Below are 14,883 nucleotides of genomic sequence, written 5' to 3'. Positions count from 1 at the left end.
AAACGTCAGAATTTTAAAAGCTGCTATACAATATCAGACTTCCATCCTGCCGCAGTTCCCCGTAGAACGTCCTGTGCTGTGATATCTTGGACTACACCAACTTGCTTGCTGTGATATCTTGGACTACACCAACAGCAAAGAAGTATTACTTCGCTGTGACGACAACTGCCCCCTATTCCTCTGGCTTCTCCTTCCCCGCTTTTGTGACGCGATAAGTTCCTTTGTTTTTCCAGTCATACTATTTAATATTTCGCAGGGCTCTTTGCATCCGCTCTCCGCCTTGTTTCAGTTTTTTTTTTTCTTCCTCGAATTAGACTAGAGAAGTTGTGGTACGTCTTTTTACCGCACTGCTCGCTTTTCTGGGTCCACGGAAGTCAGAGATTACGGCACGGGCGCTGCGCCCGTCTTATGTTTTTACTCTGCCCAACAAGCGAATACCGCTCTAAATTGTCTTTGTACAATAAATACACCTTCTTTACGCTCGCCCATATCTTATCTTTAATTGTCATCCGTGTGCTGTTCAGTAATTAAACTCCAGCGTAGGAGCAACCGCGATTTTTTGCTTCCCAACCAACGCATGCAACGCTTTGTTTTCGAGCACACTTCCTGCTTGAATCCCATCCTTTTTTTTTTTTTCTATTTCGTTCCCGTTCCCTTTATTTCGGCACTGTCCCCTCGATTCCCGTTGCTCCCTTCCCAGTTAGTATGGGTCGGTTGACAGATTGGCTCGTTTCCCGCCGTTTCCCTCTCCCCTGCTTCAAACGGGAGGTAGCGCGGGCGTCACCGTGACGTCAGTACAGAACCGCATGACGTCACGCCTGCACCTCCGGCCGATGAGATACTCGCGCCCTGATTGGCCGCCGCGCCGCCACCGTCGGCGGATGACGTAGGCGCCCGCCGTTTTCGTCTTGGAAGAACTCGCGGAAGGAAGGGGCGCTCGTATGGATTCGGTGCGACCTTCCGTGTCGCTTTTTTTTTTTTTTCTCGGCCACACTTCTTTTCAGGCGTAAGCTAAGACAGGTGTGTTTTGTTTATGCGCGTTTTTTTTTCCGGTGGAGAAAGTCGGAGCGTCTTTGTGGGTGGATTAATTTTGTTTTCCTAGCTCGCATGGACAGACGGCTCTTCCTCGGCGCGGTTGGCTTACGCCTCGCATACGCCGCCACTGATCCCGGGGTTGGATTGAGGTGCGATGCCTCTCTTCTAAAGCTCGCCTTTTCCCGCGTCACTCTGTTTTGGTTCGCACCGTGGCCGGCAGTAAATAATTGTCATAGGGCGAGCGTTAGGCCGGCTTCTGAGAGAGACGTTCGCGGCAGTGCCCCACGGCCCGGTTCTTTTATGTTGGCTGCGGTCACAATAGCTCGCTCTGTGCCCGAGGCTTGCGCGCGGGGAGGATGAATTTGGCCCACGCGGTCGCTTTAATGGCTGAGGTCATTTTCTGTATGCCTGACGAAAAAAGGCTATCGGGCTCTGATGGTGATCCCGATGACGTTTGTGGCAGTGTAATATGTTATTGCGGTGGACACGATGATGGCGCTAGAACGTATTTTGAAATTCCGTTATGCGTCCGTTTTTGCACTTGTTTTTTTTCTCACTGTGGCACTCCGCATGCTGTGTGTTTTGTTCGCAGACGCACCGCTGTCTTTTTTTTTTTCAGGAACCGAATTTCCGCTTATTTTTGTCGAATCCTTTCCTTCAACATGGGGCTTTAAAGCGCGCAATGTATGTGTGGTTGTAGAGGTTGATTGAAGAAAATTCAAATTTGGGGCATTTGGTGGGCCGTAGTTTAGCGCATGCCTCTTGCGAATAGAACCGTGGATGACTGCTGGACCCAAAACTTTCACTCAAACGGGTTCTTCCGCGTTTCACCTTCAAAACAAGCGCTGTCTTCGCGAAACGAAGTCAAACCCGACGCCTTCTGAGGCAGAACGTCTCCTTGATTTTGTTCATCAAAACAAATCAAGCTTGTTGGTCGCGATAGTTGTAAATACAAGATAATGTTCTATACAGGCGGGTGCATCTAAGTCAGAAGTCCGTGACAAGAAGCCTCTGTAGATAATGCGAAATAAAATTTAATATACAGGACACCAACAAAAGGCACAAGAAAATTAAATATGAAAAGCGATAAGGAACAGAGAACAATAGCCCAGCGACGAAAGCGGGTTAATGTAAAAGGAAGCTCACTGGTTGATTAAACAACCGGGCGAGTAAGTATATTTAATCTCACAGCCTGCTTCGTCTGTAAAAGGCCGAAGTAATAATTCCAGACAAGTACCGTTTTCAGCGTTCGCATCAGTGCTGTGAAAGAAGAACTGTTCACGCCGCAAATGTCTAATTGTCGGTTGTTCCTCGTTGTCATTCATTGGATGTTCGAAGTTCCGCAGGTGTGTGTGTTCATTCTGTTAAGCTTGTTTACTGTAGGCATTTGCACGCGTTTCTGTCTAAATGTTTTCCGCCCGCTAGATATGTGAAATGCGGTAGTATTCTCCAAATAAATAAATAAATAAATAAATAAATAAATAAATAAATAAATAAATAAATAAATAAATAAATAAATAAATAAATAAATAAATAAATAAATAAATAAATAAATAAATAAATAAACTTTGGTTGATTCCTCTGTCGTAGGAATCGGTAAAAATGAAATGTGCAGCGAAATCTCCAGCTGGGCATGATTTGCGGGTCGGCGGCTGTCTTGTGGGTGTGCTTAGCGAGCGACGTCCTGCTGGCGGGGTCGCATCGGTAAAGGTGTACTGGCGTCATTTCCGGGACGAATATGACGGCAGTGAAATCTTGGTGTATCCCGGCATAAAATACTTTCGTGTTAAAATATAAAGCCAGAAAACGAACAAGCCTAAGTATAACGTACTCTATAGTATAGGTTGATCTATAGGTTGCTTCCCCGCAAGAAGACCCTGTGTACAGTGGTGCACCCTTTACAGGCCGCTTGCTTCGTTGTACTGGCGTCATTTCCGTAAAGGATATGACGTCAATGAAATCTGCGTATCCGGGAATGGAACACCGTCGTGTTAATAAATAAATAAATAAATAAATAAATAAATAAATAAATAAATAAATATAAATAAATAATGTTTTTCACAACATGTTCACTAGCTTAGCGCGGTGCGTACGTGTTTAACTAATTCAATAAATTGGGGGATCGGAGAGATTATCCAAGTCCTGACCAGTTTCATCCCTGCTCCAGCCTTAGCGTATGGCGCATTCCACATTACCTGGACGGAATGCGTATTTGTACGAGTGCCAGTTGTGACTGCCTTGCAATTCACAATTTTACTGCCGAAGACATCAGGCTATTTGAAGTTTTTTTTTATTATTGTCGCGATTGCACGTATGGCTTGTTAGCCAAAAATCCGGCGTCGGTGGCATCTGTTGCAGCAAAGCCGCCCCTAAACCCACGTGACTGTGTCTTGTTTCATAGCGCGAGCTTCGCAGTTATGAAACGCAAAGGACCGCACTGCTAGGAAATGCGTGCGCATGCGCAAGCCCCGTGGATAGCAAGGAAAACCCCGTTCGGCGTCCGCCAACTGCCGCACGTCGTCAAGCACGCATCGCGCTGGCCCCGCACGCAGCGGCACAACAGTTCCGCCAGTCAGGCCACTCTGCGCGGTAGTAGAATTCTCAGCGGTATCGTCCAAATGATTTCGGTCCACGGCTAGCATGCTAACGTACAAACTCTAAAAATCACCCGCCACAATTTAACCGTAAAACTCCAAGATATAGCCCGCAGCAAAACTCGGAGAGATTACTCGTGGTGCGAAACCCGAGGGAGCACTCAGCGGGGCTCTCTTGAACATTAATAACGCTGTTGCATTAATAGCTCATAGGAGTGCCCAGGTGTCCTCAGATTCTTTTTTACTGTTGCGTGCAATCCGCGCTTTCAGTTTCTGCCGACTGTACCAGCTTCCTTAATATAGAACATGGCACCAGATTCCGTACATATAGCTGACTCATTTTTCAGTAGTTAAGCTTCACGAATAGCAAAGCTGGTGATGCAGACGAGTAGGCACAAGTGAAACGCTACGTTTTAGACGTTGTCACAGCGTACACGGAGGTCGTCCCGCACGCTTCCTTGTAATGGTTTGGAAGTCATCCTTTAATTTTTCCCCTCTATTTTTCACAATCAAGCAATCTTTCCACGTTAGTAGAGACGGTTTAGCTAGGTCGGTAAAGCTGTCAGGCGCGCCATGGCGGAGGGCTGCGGATCAATTTAGACCGCCTAAGGATTTTTAACGTGGCCGAAATATCGAAACACTGGTGTTTTCACCTTTCGCCTCCATCGTAAAAATGGCCGCCGTGTCAGAGCTCGGACCCACGGTGTCCTCCTTGTCAGCAGCACAACACCTTAGACAAATAACACACCGCGGAGGGTAGTTCCGCAAGGTTATCACACTCGTTTTTTTTTTATTCTCTACACTTTGGAGCAACGTTAAGCTTTTCGGGTCGCATTATTTCCGGCAAATATTTTATTAAAGAGCGGGTAAAAATTGTTGATCGTTACCAAGCCCTCGTTGCTTCTGTTTATTCGTTATTCATGCCCTTCCCTCCTTGCGGGAGGTAATCGTTGCCATATTTCTGGAGCGGTGGAAAATTTTGCTCGATTTAACAACGCCAGAGACAAAAATTGGCCCGCCGTTCGCCTTCAAGGCACTGGCAAGAAACAAACAAAGCAGAGCCTATAAAAAGGGGGTCAGGGGAACACGTTTCTCCGATAAAGGAGAGAGCCAGCGTAAGAGCGGACATGGCTGGATGCGCATCATTATTTGTTCCTTTCTTCCCGTTTATACCGTTTGTTTGTTGTTGATTTCCCGACCTGCCCCAACCTCGTCGGCCGTGCGTGCGTTCGCCGCTCCCGTCTTTCCTCGCGTGCAGGTCGTTGCGTGCCGTGTCATCTGGCGTGAACCCGGACGCAGTTCGGCGGAACTTTCGCCTTCGCGTTAGCCTGTTTTCGATAACAGGCCGGGGGCATCGCCGCCGGATTCCCCCCTTTCCCTTCCCTCTGACTTCTTGCCTCTCCACTTTCTTTTGCCATTTTGTTTTGCTCAGTTTCATAGCTGCCTTGTCGTTGGAATCGTCGCTTGTTTGTACAGTTTATTGGAACTGCGGAGCTTTCCACGCTACGAACGGCGACTTTGACGCTCACCCCTCGGTGAAAAGGAACACGGACAATGGTTGCGTTCTTTTCTTTGTTTGTTTTTGTGAACTGTACTTGCGGGTGGCTGCAGTGGTGAAACCCAGTTTTAGAAAATTGTAAAATTACGTCTTCACAATATAGTTGATGCTGGGTGACGGCGTGGTGTTATATAGTATTTCTGCTCTAAATAAATAAATTTTATGAGCTATACCAAGGTGAGTCATTCTGTTAAGGTGGATGACCATCGAAGCTTTTTTAACACACGGCGTAGAGGCGACACAGAATTGAGGTGAAAGGTTACGGCTTTTTTCGGGGGGTGGGGGGTGGGGTGGGTGGGGGAGGGGGCGTTGGCAGCACTCCCCTCTAAGACAGACACATACATACACGCAAACACTTTTATTTTGACTCTATATGACCTCGAAACAATGTTGCCTATGGATAGAAAATCGACTCAAAAGGCATATATCCAAGCTATGAGACGTATAAGCTTGAGGTTTAAGTCATGTGTTGATCTTTGAAGAAATGGCGCCTGTTATATAGTCTACTGCTCAACATGCATATCCATAAGAGGAGAGGTATGAGCTTAAGGTCGAAATCCTGTTTGAAACGGCGTGCGACCTCGGTGGTGACCGCGTGGTAATAGCATACACCGGCGCGTTTATTTTCTCACGCCTTACGCTTCAAAGACACGTGGAGCCTCGGGAGTGTTCGTTCTCAGACGTGAAAAATACTTGGAACCCTAGCCATATAAGCTGCACTTTAAAATGTATATGTATTGCGCAAACACGTTGCAAATGCATCAATTAGTTCCGCCAGCGGGCTCTTCCTCGACAGTGCGGATGTCACTTAAATAGATGAGAAATGAACACAGAACTTGACGCCGTTTCAACGGGGAGGGCCAGGGTTCAAAGAAAGCTTTTCATGTCAAGGCGTCTCACTTTTTGGTTTAAAAAAAAAAAAACGACCTTGCTAGCGAACAGGCGGGACGTGTGATAATAATGTACACTGGAACCCGCCTCTAACGAAACCGATTTATACCGATTATAAACTCGTTGCTCTGTTCGCATTTGTGAACTTCTACTGTAACATCTGGCACAATGGGTGGTGTTCGCTGCTCAGAGTCAGAGTTAGAGGTAATTTTATTCTTGCGATAAACGGGTTACAAGCGGAGACAGGTACAACATAATGACCCGCAGCAGTCTCTCAGTTGCCAAGGCGTTGTGCTGCTGAGCCCAGGGACGGGGGTTCGATCTCGGACGCAGTGGCCGCTTTTCAGATGGAGGCGAAAAGCAAAGACGTCCACGTGTGTCGAGATTCCGGCGCGCATTAAGGATTAATTTATACCCCATGTGGCCGAAATTAATCCGGAGCCCTCCCCTACGGCGTGCCTCATATCCCGGGTGTATCTTCGGTACGTCGAACCTCAGAATTCGAATAGATACGATGTAATGGGTTCTGTAGCGTGTTTTGTGAAACGTGTTGTAGCGTGCAACTATTACAATGCATCTAACGTAGCCCGCAACCACTGTCTGCGAAAGCAGGGCAACTGGCCTCATGCGGGCCGTCATTGACCATTCCGCGAATGAAGATGCAGTCTCGATAAACGCCGACCGATAATCGATCGCAGCTGACGCGCAGACTATTATTAGGGCAGGCGGTGACCCAGTGCGCACTGTCGGCGCCCGTTAAACCCGGCACGTCTTCGAACACACTTTACTGGCGGTCTTATGCCCCGCTTTGTACGTTTCTGCAACAACTCGGCCCCGAGGGAGTCCTCGGGAAACTTCGAGCGTAGGTAACCAGGCTGGGAATTCGTTGCACCGGTACCATGCGGCGGAGTGAATATTTAATACCGTGTGCGGGCAATGGGGATATTGTAACACCAGTTGCAGGATTGCTTCGGATTGGGCGACTTGGTTCATATCCATTCATTTCGTTCAGGCTGAAGTTTGCTGGCCAGTTGTAGTGCGGTGAAAGGTTTGGGTGGCTCGGTCGAAGAACGTGTTGCCGAAGCGTGCGCAATCTCAGTCGACGTACTCCTGAGGATAACGTGTCGGCTGACCGATTGTTGCGTGTGAGATACGCAGCCATTACTGCATTCCCTCATAAATCCAGAATCGATATCGCAAAAATCCGGATTTATTTTCCTTATAACTAATATTATTGACTTCCTTCAACAGACCACTCCATAGGAAAGTTTGCATTGTAGCTGAAGGTCCGCCTTTGAACTGCACTTGCGTCTAAATATCGAAGTTTGCTGAGAATACGTGCACAGCTGTCTTCCAGTTGCTTATTCGTTATCGTTATCCGATCGTATCTTTCTCCCGTTCAACCAACTGATTGTATGAGTTATTTATTTTGCTCTTTTTTTCTTTCACGGCGTCCAGGATTTGTGATTATCCCGTGATAGTGCCGGAGCAGCGCCTTTTTAAACCCAGTTTCTTTAACGCTCATCTCCATTCAATGACTTTGCTCCACCAAGATGTGGGGAGCTTTTTTTATTGCCCAGTAATTCTCTTAGGCGTTACGATGACGCTCAGTTTTCGGTAGCGCTAAACCCTATCCGGAACCCTGGCGGTCGCCCTTTGTATTGGCTTTCCCTTGGTGCATTTGTGCTAGTGGTGAAGCACCGTTTTCAGGCTTATTGTAATACCTTGGGTTGTGATTTTCGGTTTACTGATACGTTTACCGTCGCCGGCGCCTTCGTCCAGTAAGTACATTACTTGAAGCTTAGACGAGCTCAGCTCGGCCTAAGAGGTACTCACCGCTTCGGTTGTTTTAACTATGCGAGTGGGTGAATTTGAGACATGTATGCACTTTTTTTTGGGGGGGGGGGGAGGAGGAAGGGCGGGGGGAGGGGGTTGCGTACGCATTGAACACATGCGCATTTTAAACATTCTTTAAGGCAGCGTTCGACTCCTCGCGTCTATTGAACTTCGTTGTCCTTCTGGTTCCTCAAACTGTTCTTCGGTGTCTGCGTGCGGCCACCAATCTTGCTTTTCTTTGTTCCGTCATTTATTGTGACTAACTCAAGTTTAACAAAAATGCTGACCAATCAGAGAAAAGCTAGTTCATTTATGCGAGAAGTAAAGCAGAACCCAGAAACTACCAGAGGAGAATAAAGGCAAGAACGAGAGAAAGAGCTACGAAGGTCTTATATCTTTTAACATATGATATGCTTTTTTTTTGCGTTGTTAATTGTCATTATATTGATTGATGCTGAATCTTTACCGTTGGTTAATATTTTATAAGCGGAAAAATAACCTGCCGAATGTTCGTTTCATCCGAATTGTACGAGACGATCACGGCGTTATGGATACGATCCTTAGCGTCGCGACAACATCCTAATTTTATGAGGCATTCAAAACACAAGAACGGCAGTGCTCCTAGGAATCTCCGGCTGGTATTAATCATTCAAAAGCTCTCAAAAAAACGTGTATATTTTATATCGCATATTTGGGTGACGCGAAACATTGTATTTGTGTGTGCCTGCCACTTTTTTCCTCGTTTTTCGTGTAAATTTATTACTGTATTGTCTAGTCCTGTTCAACTGTTCAGATATTTCGCGTACAGCTTCGCGTATTGCCTTGCTTCCTGCGCGTTCGTTCACTCTATATCTTCAGGTGAAACTAGTATAGGCGGTTTGCTCATAGTCTGTTTCCCGTTTGCCTCGTGCAGATGTCCAACAGTACGCAGTGGGCCTCAGCAGCCGAAGCCGATCCGCAGCCAGAGCCAGAGCCGGAGCAGCAGCAGCAGCAGCAGGCGTCCGAATGTCGAGGCCCCGGCGAGCCCGCCTCCGCGACAGCCCGGACATCACCGCCTGCCGAGACGACGACGCAGGTGCCCCCCAACGGCGAGGGCCACCCATCACCCACCACTCCCTCCCCTCCGGCCCAACAACCGGAAGCGGAAGTGACGACGCAAACGGCGGCGTCGAAGGCTGCCGAACCCGAGCCGGCGCGGCCCGACGCGTCGGCGAGGCTCCAACCACCGGCGGCTGTGGAAACGGCGGCCGCCACCTCTTCGGATGCCAGGAAGCCGTCGCCGGCGCCTTCGTCCGTCTCATCGGCGGCCGGTGCCGGCCCAGCCGTCGCAGTCGTCGTTCCAGACACAAGGTGCGCGATGTTAGAAAGGCGAAGGAGGTGGGAACTGAAAATTAGCGAGAATTTTCGATTTCACGGTTGGTATAATTATCAGAAAATTTGATTACTGTCAAAGTACTCTCCTCCAGGCGGAAACCCCGCCACTTCTCTGATTGGCTGCTCCGGGCACCTGTTGCACAATGTGGCCAACATGGGCATCCCCGATTCACCAGTCCTAGACAGTCGCTGGACCGTCTGAGAACTAAACAGTGCACCTAGCCCGCGGACAGTCCTGGATTACAGATCCAAGGTCTTTTAAAGTTATCGCGCTCACTACAGCGCAGTTGTCCAAGAGTCACTGTACACACATACGTAACTGATATTTCCTGCCTCTATTAAAGCAAAACAAGTGGCGTTTTTGTGCTTTCCCCAACCTCAGGGATTGTACAACCTCATGATGGAGGTCAACCAATGCCGTCAGAACCTGCACGTTTTCGTCTTTCTCTTGCGCGCTCTTGCAGGTAGGCAGGCAACGGCTAGTCTCTGTTTCCTCTTGACGAGAGCTTGGAATCAATTCTAGGGAGCGCTCTCTGGTAGCAAAATTGTTAAAAACACATGTTTAGTGATCAATGAGGGAATGGTTCGATGTTAGCCGCCAGCATTATGTTTTTTTTTTCATTTCAATACAAAAAAGGTTAATTGACTCGTAGATTGAGAATGTCGTGCTCAGACCAAGAAATGACACAAAATATGGCAGGTGGTATAAGAACAACAAAAGGTAGGTAACTGAGTTGCAAATAAAATTCGGTAAATTTGGGTCTGGATGGGGATCTAACCTACACTCTAAGAAACTCAGTAGAGGGGATGATTGGGCGCGTTGGTAATTTATTTTGGAAAAGGGCCCACAGCGCGGGAGACGAGGAAGAACACATGACAAGCGCTGACTTCAACAAGCTTTATTGACGATACCGCCCAGAATATATACAGAAGGAAAAACACAAAAAAAGAAGATAAAGAAAGCGATGGGCATGTGGTCTCACTTATACACATGTTGAACCCTATCGCGACACAGCCAGATAATGAAGTTCGTTTTTGGAAAGTGCTATCGACGGCACGTTGATGCATAGTTCACCCAGTCGCTGTATCTGTTCAGCTTCTACGATTTCACGTGTTAGCTTTTCACGGTGTCTGTAGACAATCTCCCATGTCAATAAAGCTTGTTGAAGCCAGCGCTTGTCCTGTGTTCCTCGTCGTCCTCGACTCACACGCTGTGAACCTTTTTACAAAAAAAAAAAAAAAGAAAAACACTCTAAGAAATCGCAGCAGGTGGGCTTTACCACAGCGCTTCAAAACAACCAATCAGCACTCTAGAATGGACAACAGCCACGCCTTACGCTGTTGTCCCGGCGCAGGTTCTATATTCTCACTTTAATCGCATGCTGTGGATCGTCATTCGCCGAATTCGCACATTCGTGCACACTTATTGGTCGTTCTAGAGCCTTGCGGTGAAGCCCACTTGCGTCGATTTCTTGAGTGTAGAGAGTCTCATGATTGCAGGATGAGCCTAAATATAATAACCTAAATGTAACAACTTCCACATTTGCCTTACTTTTCGACTTTGCAAATATGTGCGTTAACATTCTCCTTCGTTCTGATGCACTGAGATCTTTGAGGGTGAATCTGCTCTTGAGCTTACCCGCACTGTAATGCGAGGACTACACTTGACCTCACGTCCTTTGGTTTTACCCCCATTACCGGACTGTTGAGACGTCACGAGGCAGTAGTTCCGACAGCCCCGCAGAACTGAACAGAATAGTACTGGGTAGTTTGCACACTAGTTTACAAAAAAAAACAAAAAAAAAATTGGCGCAGCTTGCGTTGATAGTGCAAGGCTGGAGAAACGGGGGAGCTGGGGGCCGACTTAGCTTGCTCCAGTTTTGCTAAGTTTTGCTAGGTTTTGCTAGGATTTGCTAGGCATCGCAAAGTCTTGTTAGATTTTGCGATGTTCTTGCCAGGCTAGGCCAAGTGTCGAGGGGTGAGGCCAAATTTAACCGAATTTTACAAGGACGTTCCGGTCGGTCCCTTACACTGACAGCGGATCCCAGGAGTGAAGAAGCTAGGTCGAGCCCCCATTCCCTCTGTTTCTCCAGCCATGCACCGCTAATGCAAGGTGCGCCATTTTTTTTTTGCGTTTTAGTCGCCCAAGAAAGACTTTTCATCTTTAAAAAATATAGTAGGGGTACACATACAGAAATTCCCCTTGCGCTCACACTGGAGCCGGCTTGTAAGCCGGCTTCACTGTTATAATACCATACTTGTGGTGGTGCACCCTTTACAGGCAGCGCAGTATCTTTTCTTGATATTTTTTTTGCTAACACCACCGGACCAAGCTCAAGCTTAAACAGTTTAAACAGTTTACTTCGAGTTGTTGATCAATTCGCTTTCGCGCTACTAACGACTAGCCTCCTGGCTAGCTCAGTTGGTAGAGCGACTGCTCCGGTTATGCAGTGGTCCCGGGTTCGAATCCTGGACCAGGATGAATTTTTCTTCAACTGCGAAGTTTCTGAGAAAGCGGTTAGCTTTCCTTTGTAGTCGTATGGCTGCATTTATGTGGATGTCAAACTTTCCTTCTCAGAAACGTACTCCACCTTGGGGATTTCCCCTAAATCTGGTCGATTAACAAGCTTAAACAACTCCGCTGTTAAAAATCAGGTGTTTGGGAAGCACTTGAGCCATGCAGGAGATATGAATGAGACGAATGTAACGGGAGAGTGACACCACTTGCAGCCGGTTGAAACACGCGGCACCATTGTCGTTCCTTACCTGACCTCTGACCCCTGCACGCCCTCCATTGCAGCCCATCGTGGGCGGGACCAAGCCACATTGGCGTCTCGGTGTCCGAGCCGTCGGGGGGCAGTGACTCGGAGCGGCTGTGTGCGGGGAGCCTGCAAAACAACAACAACAGCGGCTCGCCCGGCCAGGAGGTGTCGGCGGCGACTCCCGCGCGCGACAAGCAGGCCAAGACGTGTTGCTTCTGCTGGTGCTGTTGCTGTAGTTGCTCTTGGTGAGTGCTGCAGCCCCGCGAACGCCCGAATGGGGTGTCTCACAATTGCTACTCGATCCCGACTCGCGAATGAGTGAACTGCATTGGAGCCACCCATGCCAGAGCCATTCTAGTCAACGACGCGTATCACTCGTCTTCATTAGCTCCATTTATTTCCCGCTCAGATTTTACAAAGGCGTACGACTATTCGAAGCTTGGAATGTTTCCCAAATATCATTTGCCATTTGATTCAGTTCGCAGTTCCCTCTCACCTTTTGAAGTATTCGATCTTCCGAAAGATATTCCAAAAATTACGAATAACAACGCCTTGCGTCCGACGAGGACGCGACATGTTGCGGCGACGGGCCTCCGCGTAGACAACACATCCGCTTATAACTCATGGATACAGGAGCCCCATCATCGTTCCCTCCTAGACTTTATCCGCGGAGCAAACATTTTTATGTTCATCTAATTAACGTTTCTCACCATCAACTCATACCCCCTCATCTATGCCCCGCGGCAAAATAAACGCCAGAAAAAAAAAGATAAAAGTTGGCTTTGCCGCAAAACACGCGCACTTTTTCAGCTTTTTTGCATGGCACGCGTTTTATTTGGGGTTGGCTTCTTTACACAGCGCAGTGGTTGTGCAGAAAAGCTTCACTCAGTCAAACGCGTGCAAAATAAGTGTGTGGTAACGTTAGCTGAAGTGAAACGCTACTTGCCCGATAAATTGATAAACGAAAGGGAGAGCGTTTTCATCGACAATAGCATAAGTGAGTAATTCAGGATGGCTATCCTAAAGCTGCCTAAAAAGCCATCACGTCACGAAGCCTTTAGTACAAAAGTAGCACTTCAAAGGTAGCTCATTTTGGGTACAAAACATTTTCGTGTAATACGGGCTTCACCGTGGCGCTTTCAAAGAACGATTGCTTATCAAGGCTGATATTTTTTGCAGTTTCAACACAATGCATGCCCCTTACAAAGGAGCGACTGTTCAAGACAGGGCTGTGCCTAAAAAATTATTTTATTTATATGTCTAGTGTTTCATTTTTTTTTTCTTTCACGTAACGTTGTATATATGTTATTCTTGCCCAAGTGTTATATATTTATGTTAGCCCTCTACCCTATCCCCCTATTCCCATGTACTCTTTCCTCCCTATCCCACCTCCCCTACACCAGTAGGCGTTCCGGTGTCCGCCCCTAGGCGAGACAATTTACGCCTGTTGGTGGGCCTTCCTTTCTTTCTTTTGTGCAATAAATACATACATACATACATTAGGTGCACGTTGCCCCTCTTAAAAAAATGATAGTGTGCCTGAGCAGATATTTCCACGAGGGAGTTTTTCGACATGGTGAAATTTAACTGTTCCAACATTTGCTTCTGTTGCGGTTTATCATCTAGTACCACATTTGATTTGATTTGATTTTAGGGTTTAACGCGCCGACGCAACGCAGGCGATGAGGCTCGCCGTAGTGGAGGGCTCCGGCTTAATTTTGACCACCTGGGGATCTTTAACGTGCGCCGAAATCTCGTACACACGGGCGTTTTTGCTTTTCGCCTCCATCAGAAAAGCGGCCGCCGCGGCCGGGAATCGAACCCGCGACCTCGTGCTCAGCAGCGCAACGCCTTAGCCAATGAGCCAACGCGGCGGGTATCTAGTACCTCATTTGCACTTGTGCATAATCACTTGGTCATTACTGCAAGCGAGAGAAATTAACTATACTCAATTCCCTACTGAAAACAGTGCAATGTGCTAAAGAGCAGTGTTGCTGCATCAGGTGGTCACTTGCGAAGACGTTAAGCACAGAGGGGCTTGAAACAGGCCACCCGTAGTGCGGAAAACTTATTAACCTTAATGCATGAGGATATATATGGTGTTCACTTTGAGGATGTAGTAACCACTTTTTTCAGGTGGCTACTGGTTTAACTGCCATAACCTAACATAAAAAACTGCCACATTATTCAAGCAGTGGCGTTTCTGAGGAAAGGCTTGCGGGAGCAATCACTCTCCCACAGATACCCTCTAAATTAGCATAATTACGCTAATTATGCTACGAGGCTTCAGTGTGTGCCATGCCTTCTAGGTCCACCCCTGAATTCAAGCTTCCTAAACAACTCATTTAGAAACTGAGTGTGCACATAATGCAGCACAATAAAGACGTAAAACATTAATTTATTTTAAACAGTGAGAAGGGTAAAATTACTTAGTTGATTGTTCACTTTTCAATAAATACATCTGTAGTGAAACTCGGCTAAGGTAATTATATTCAAGCTAAGCTGCTATTTGTAACACAGAATAAGCAGTCACTTGGTTAGCTCACAACATTTTTTTATTATCTGTCATAACTCGGGCATCTGGCACTTGATACAGAAGCTTGATTCAGGATGCTTCAGGCTATATTAATACGTAGCATTGTTTGCCGAGTACCCCCGAAGCCGGGACCGTGTAACGCCCTGTATTTAGACAAAAATTCAGATATCGCGGAAGTTCCACGTGTAATCGCTATAATGGCGTAAATTGAGATAATTGGTCGGACAGGGTTTAGAAAAATCAAGAAATGTGGCTGGAAAAAACTCGCACTCAAGCAAGCGGCGTAAAAATGCTACG

The 14,883-nt window shown here is 47.2% G+C and overlaps 1 protein-coding gene across 5 annotated transcripts in view; it reads left to right on the top strand.

Moving 5' to 3' along the window:
* The window catches only part of LOC144159473 (uncharacterized), a 138,988-nt gene that overhangs the window by 113,338 nt on the left and 10,767 nt on the right, over positions 1–14,883 (top strand). For all 5 annotated transcript variants that reach the window (XM_077690988.1, XM_077690987.1, XM_077690989.1 and 2 more), the window contains 2 exons: positions 8,828–9,264; positions 12,089–12,295. In XM_077690988.1, the coding sequence (XP_077547114.1) occupies positions 8,828–9,264; positions 12,089–12,295 (644 nt within the window). The remainder of the gene's footprint in view (positions 1–8,827; positions 9,265–12,088; positions 12,296–14,883) is intronic.

The sequence above is a fragment of the Haemaphysalis longicornis genome, unplaced genomic scaffold (genome assembly GCF_048455015.1).
Source record: "Haemaphysalis longicornis isolate Haplotype H1 unplaced genomic scaffold, Haemaphysalis longicornis Haplotype H1 scaffold_10, whole genome shotgun sequence".
NCBI lineage: Eukaryota > Metazoa > Arthropoda > Arachnida > Ixodida > Ixodidae > Haemaphysalis > Haemaphysalis longicornis.
This window is presented reverse-complemented; position numbering and strand designations above follow the sequence as displayed.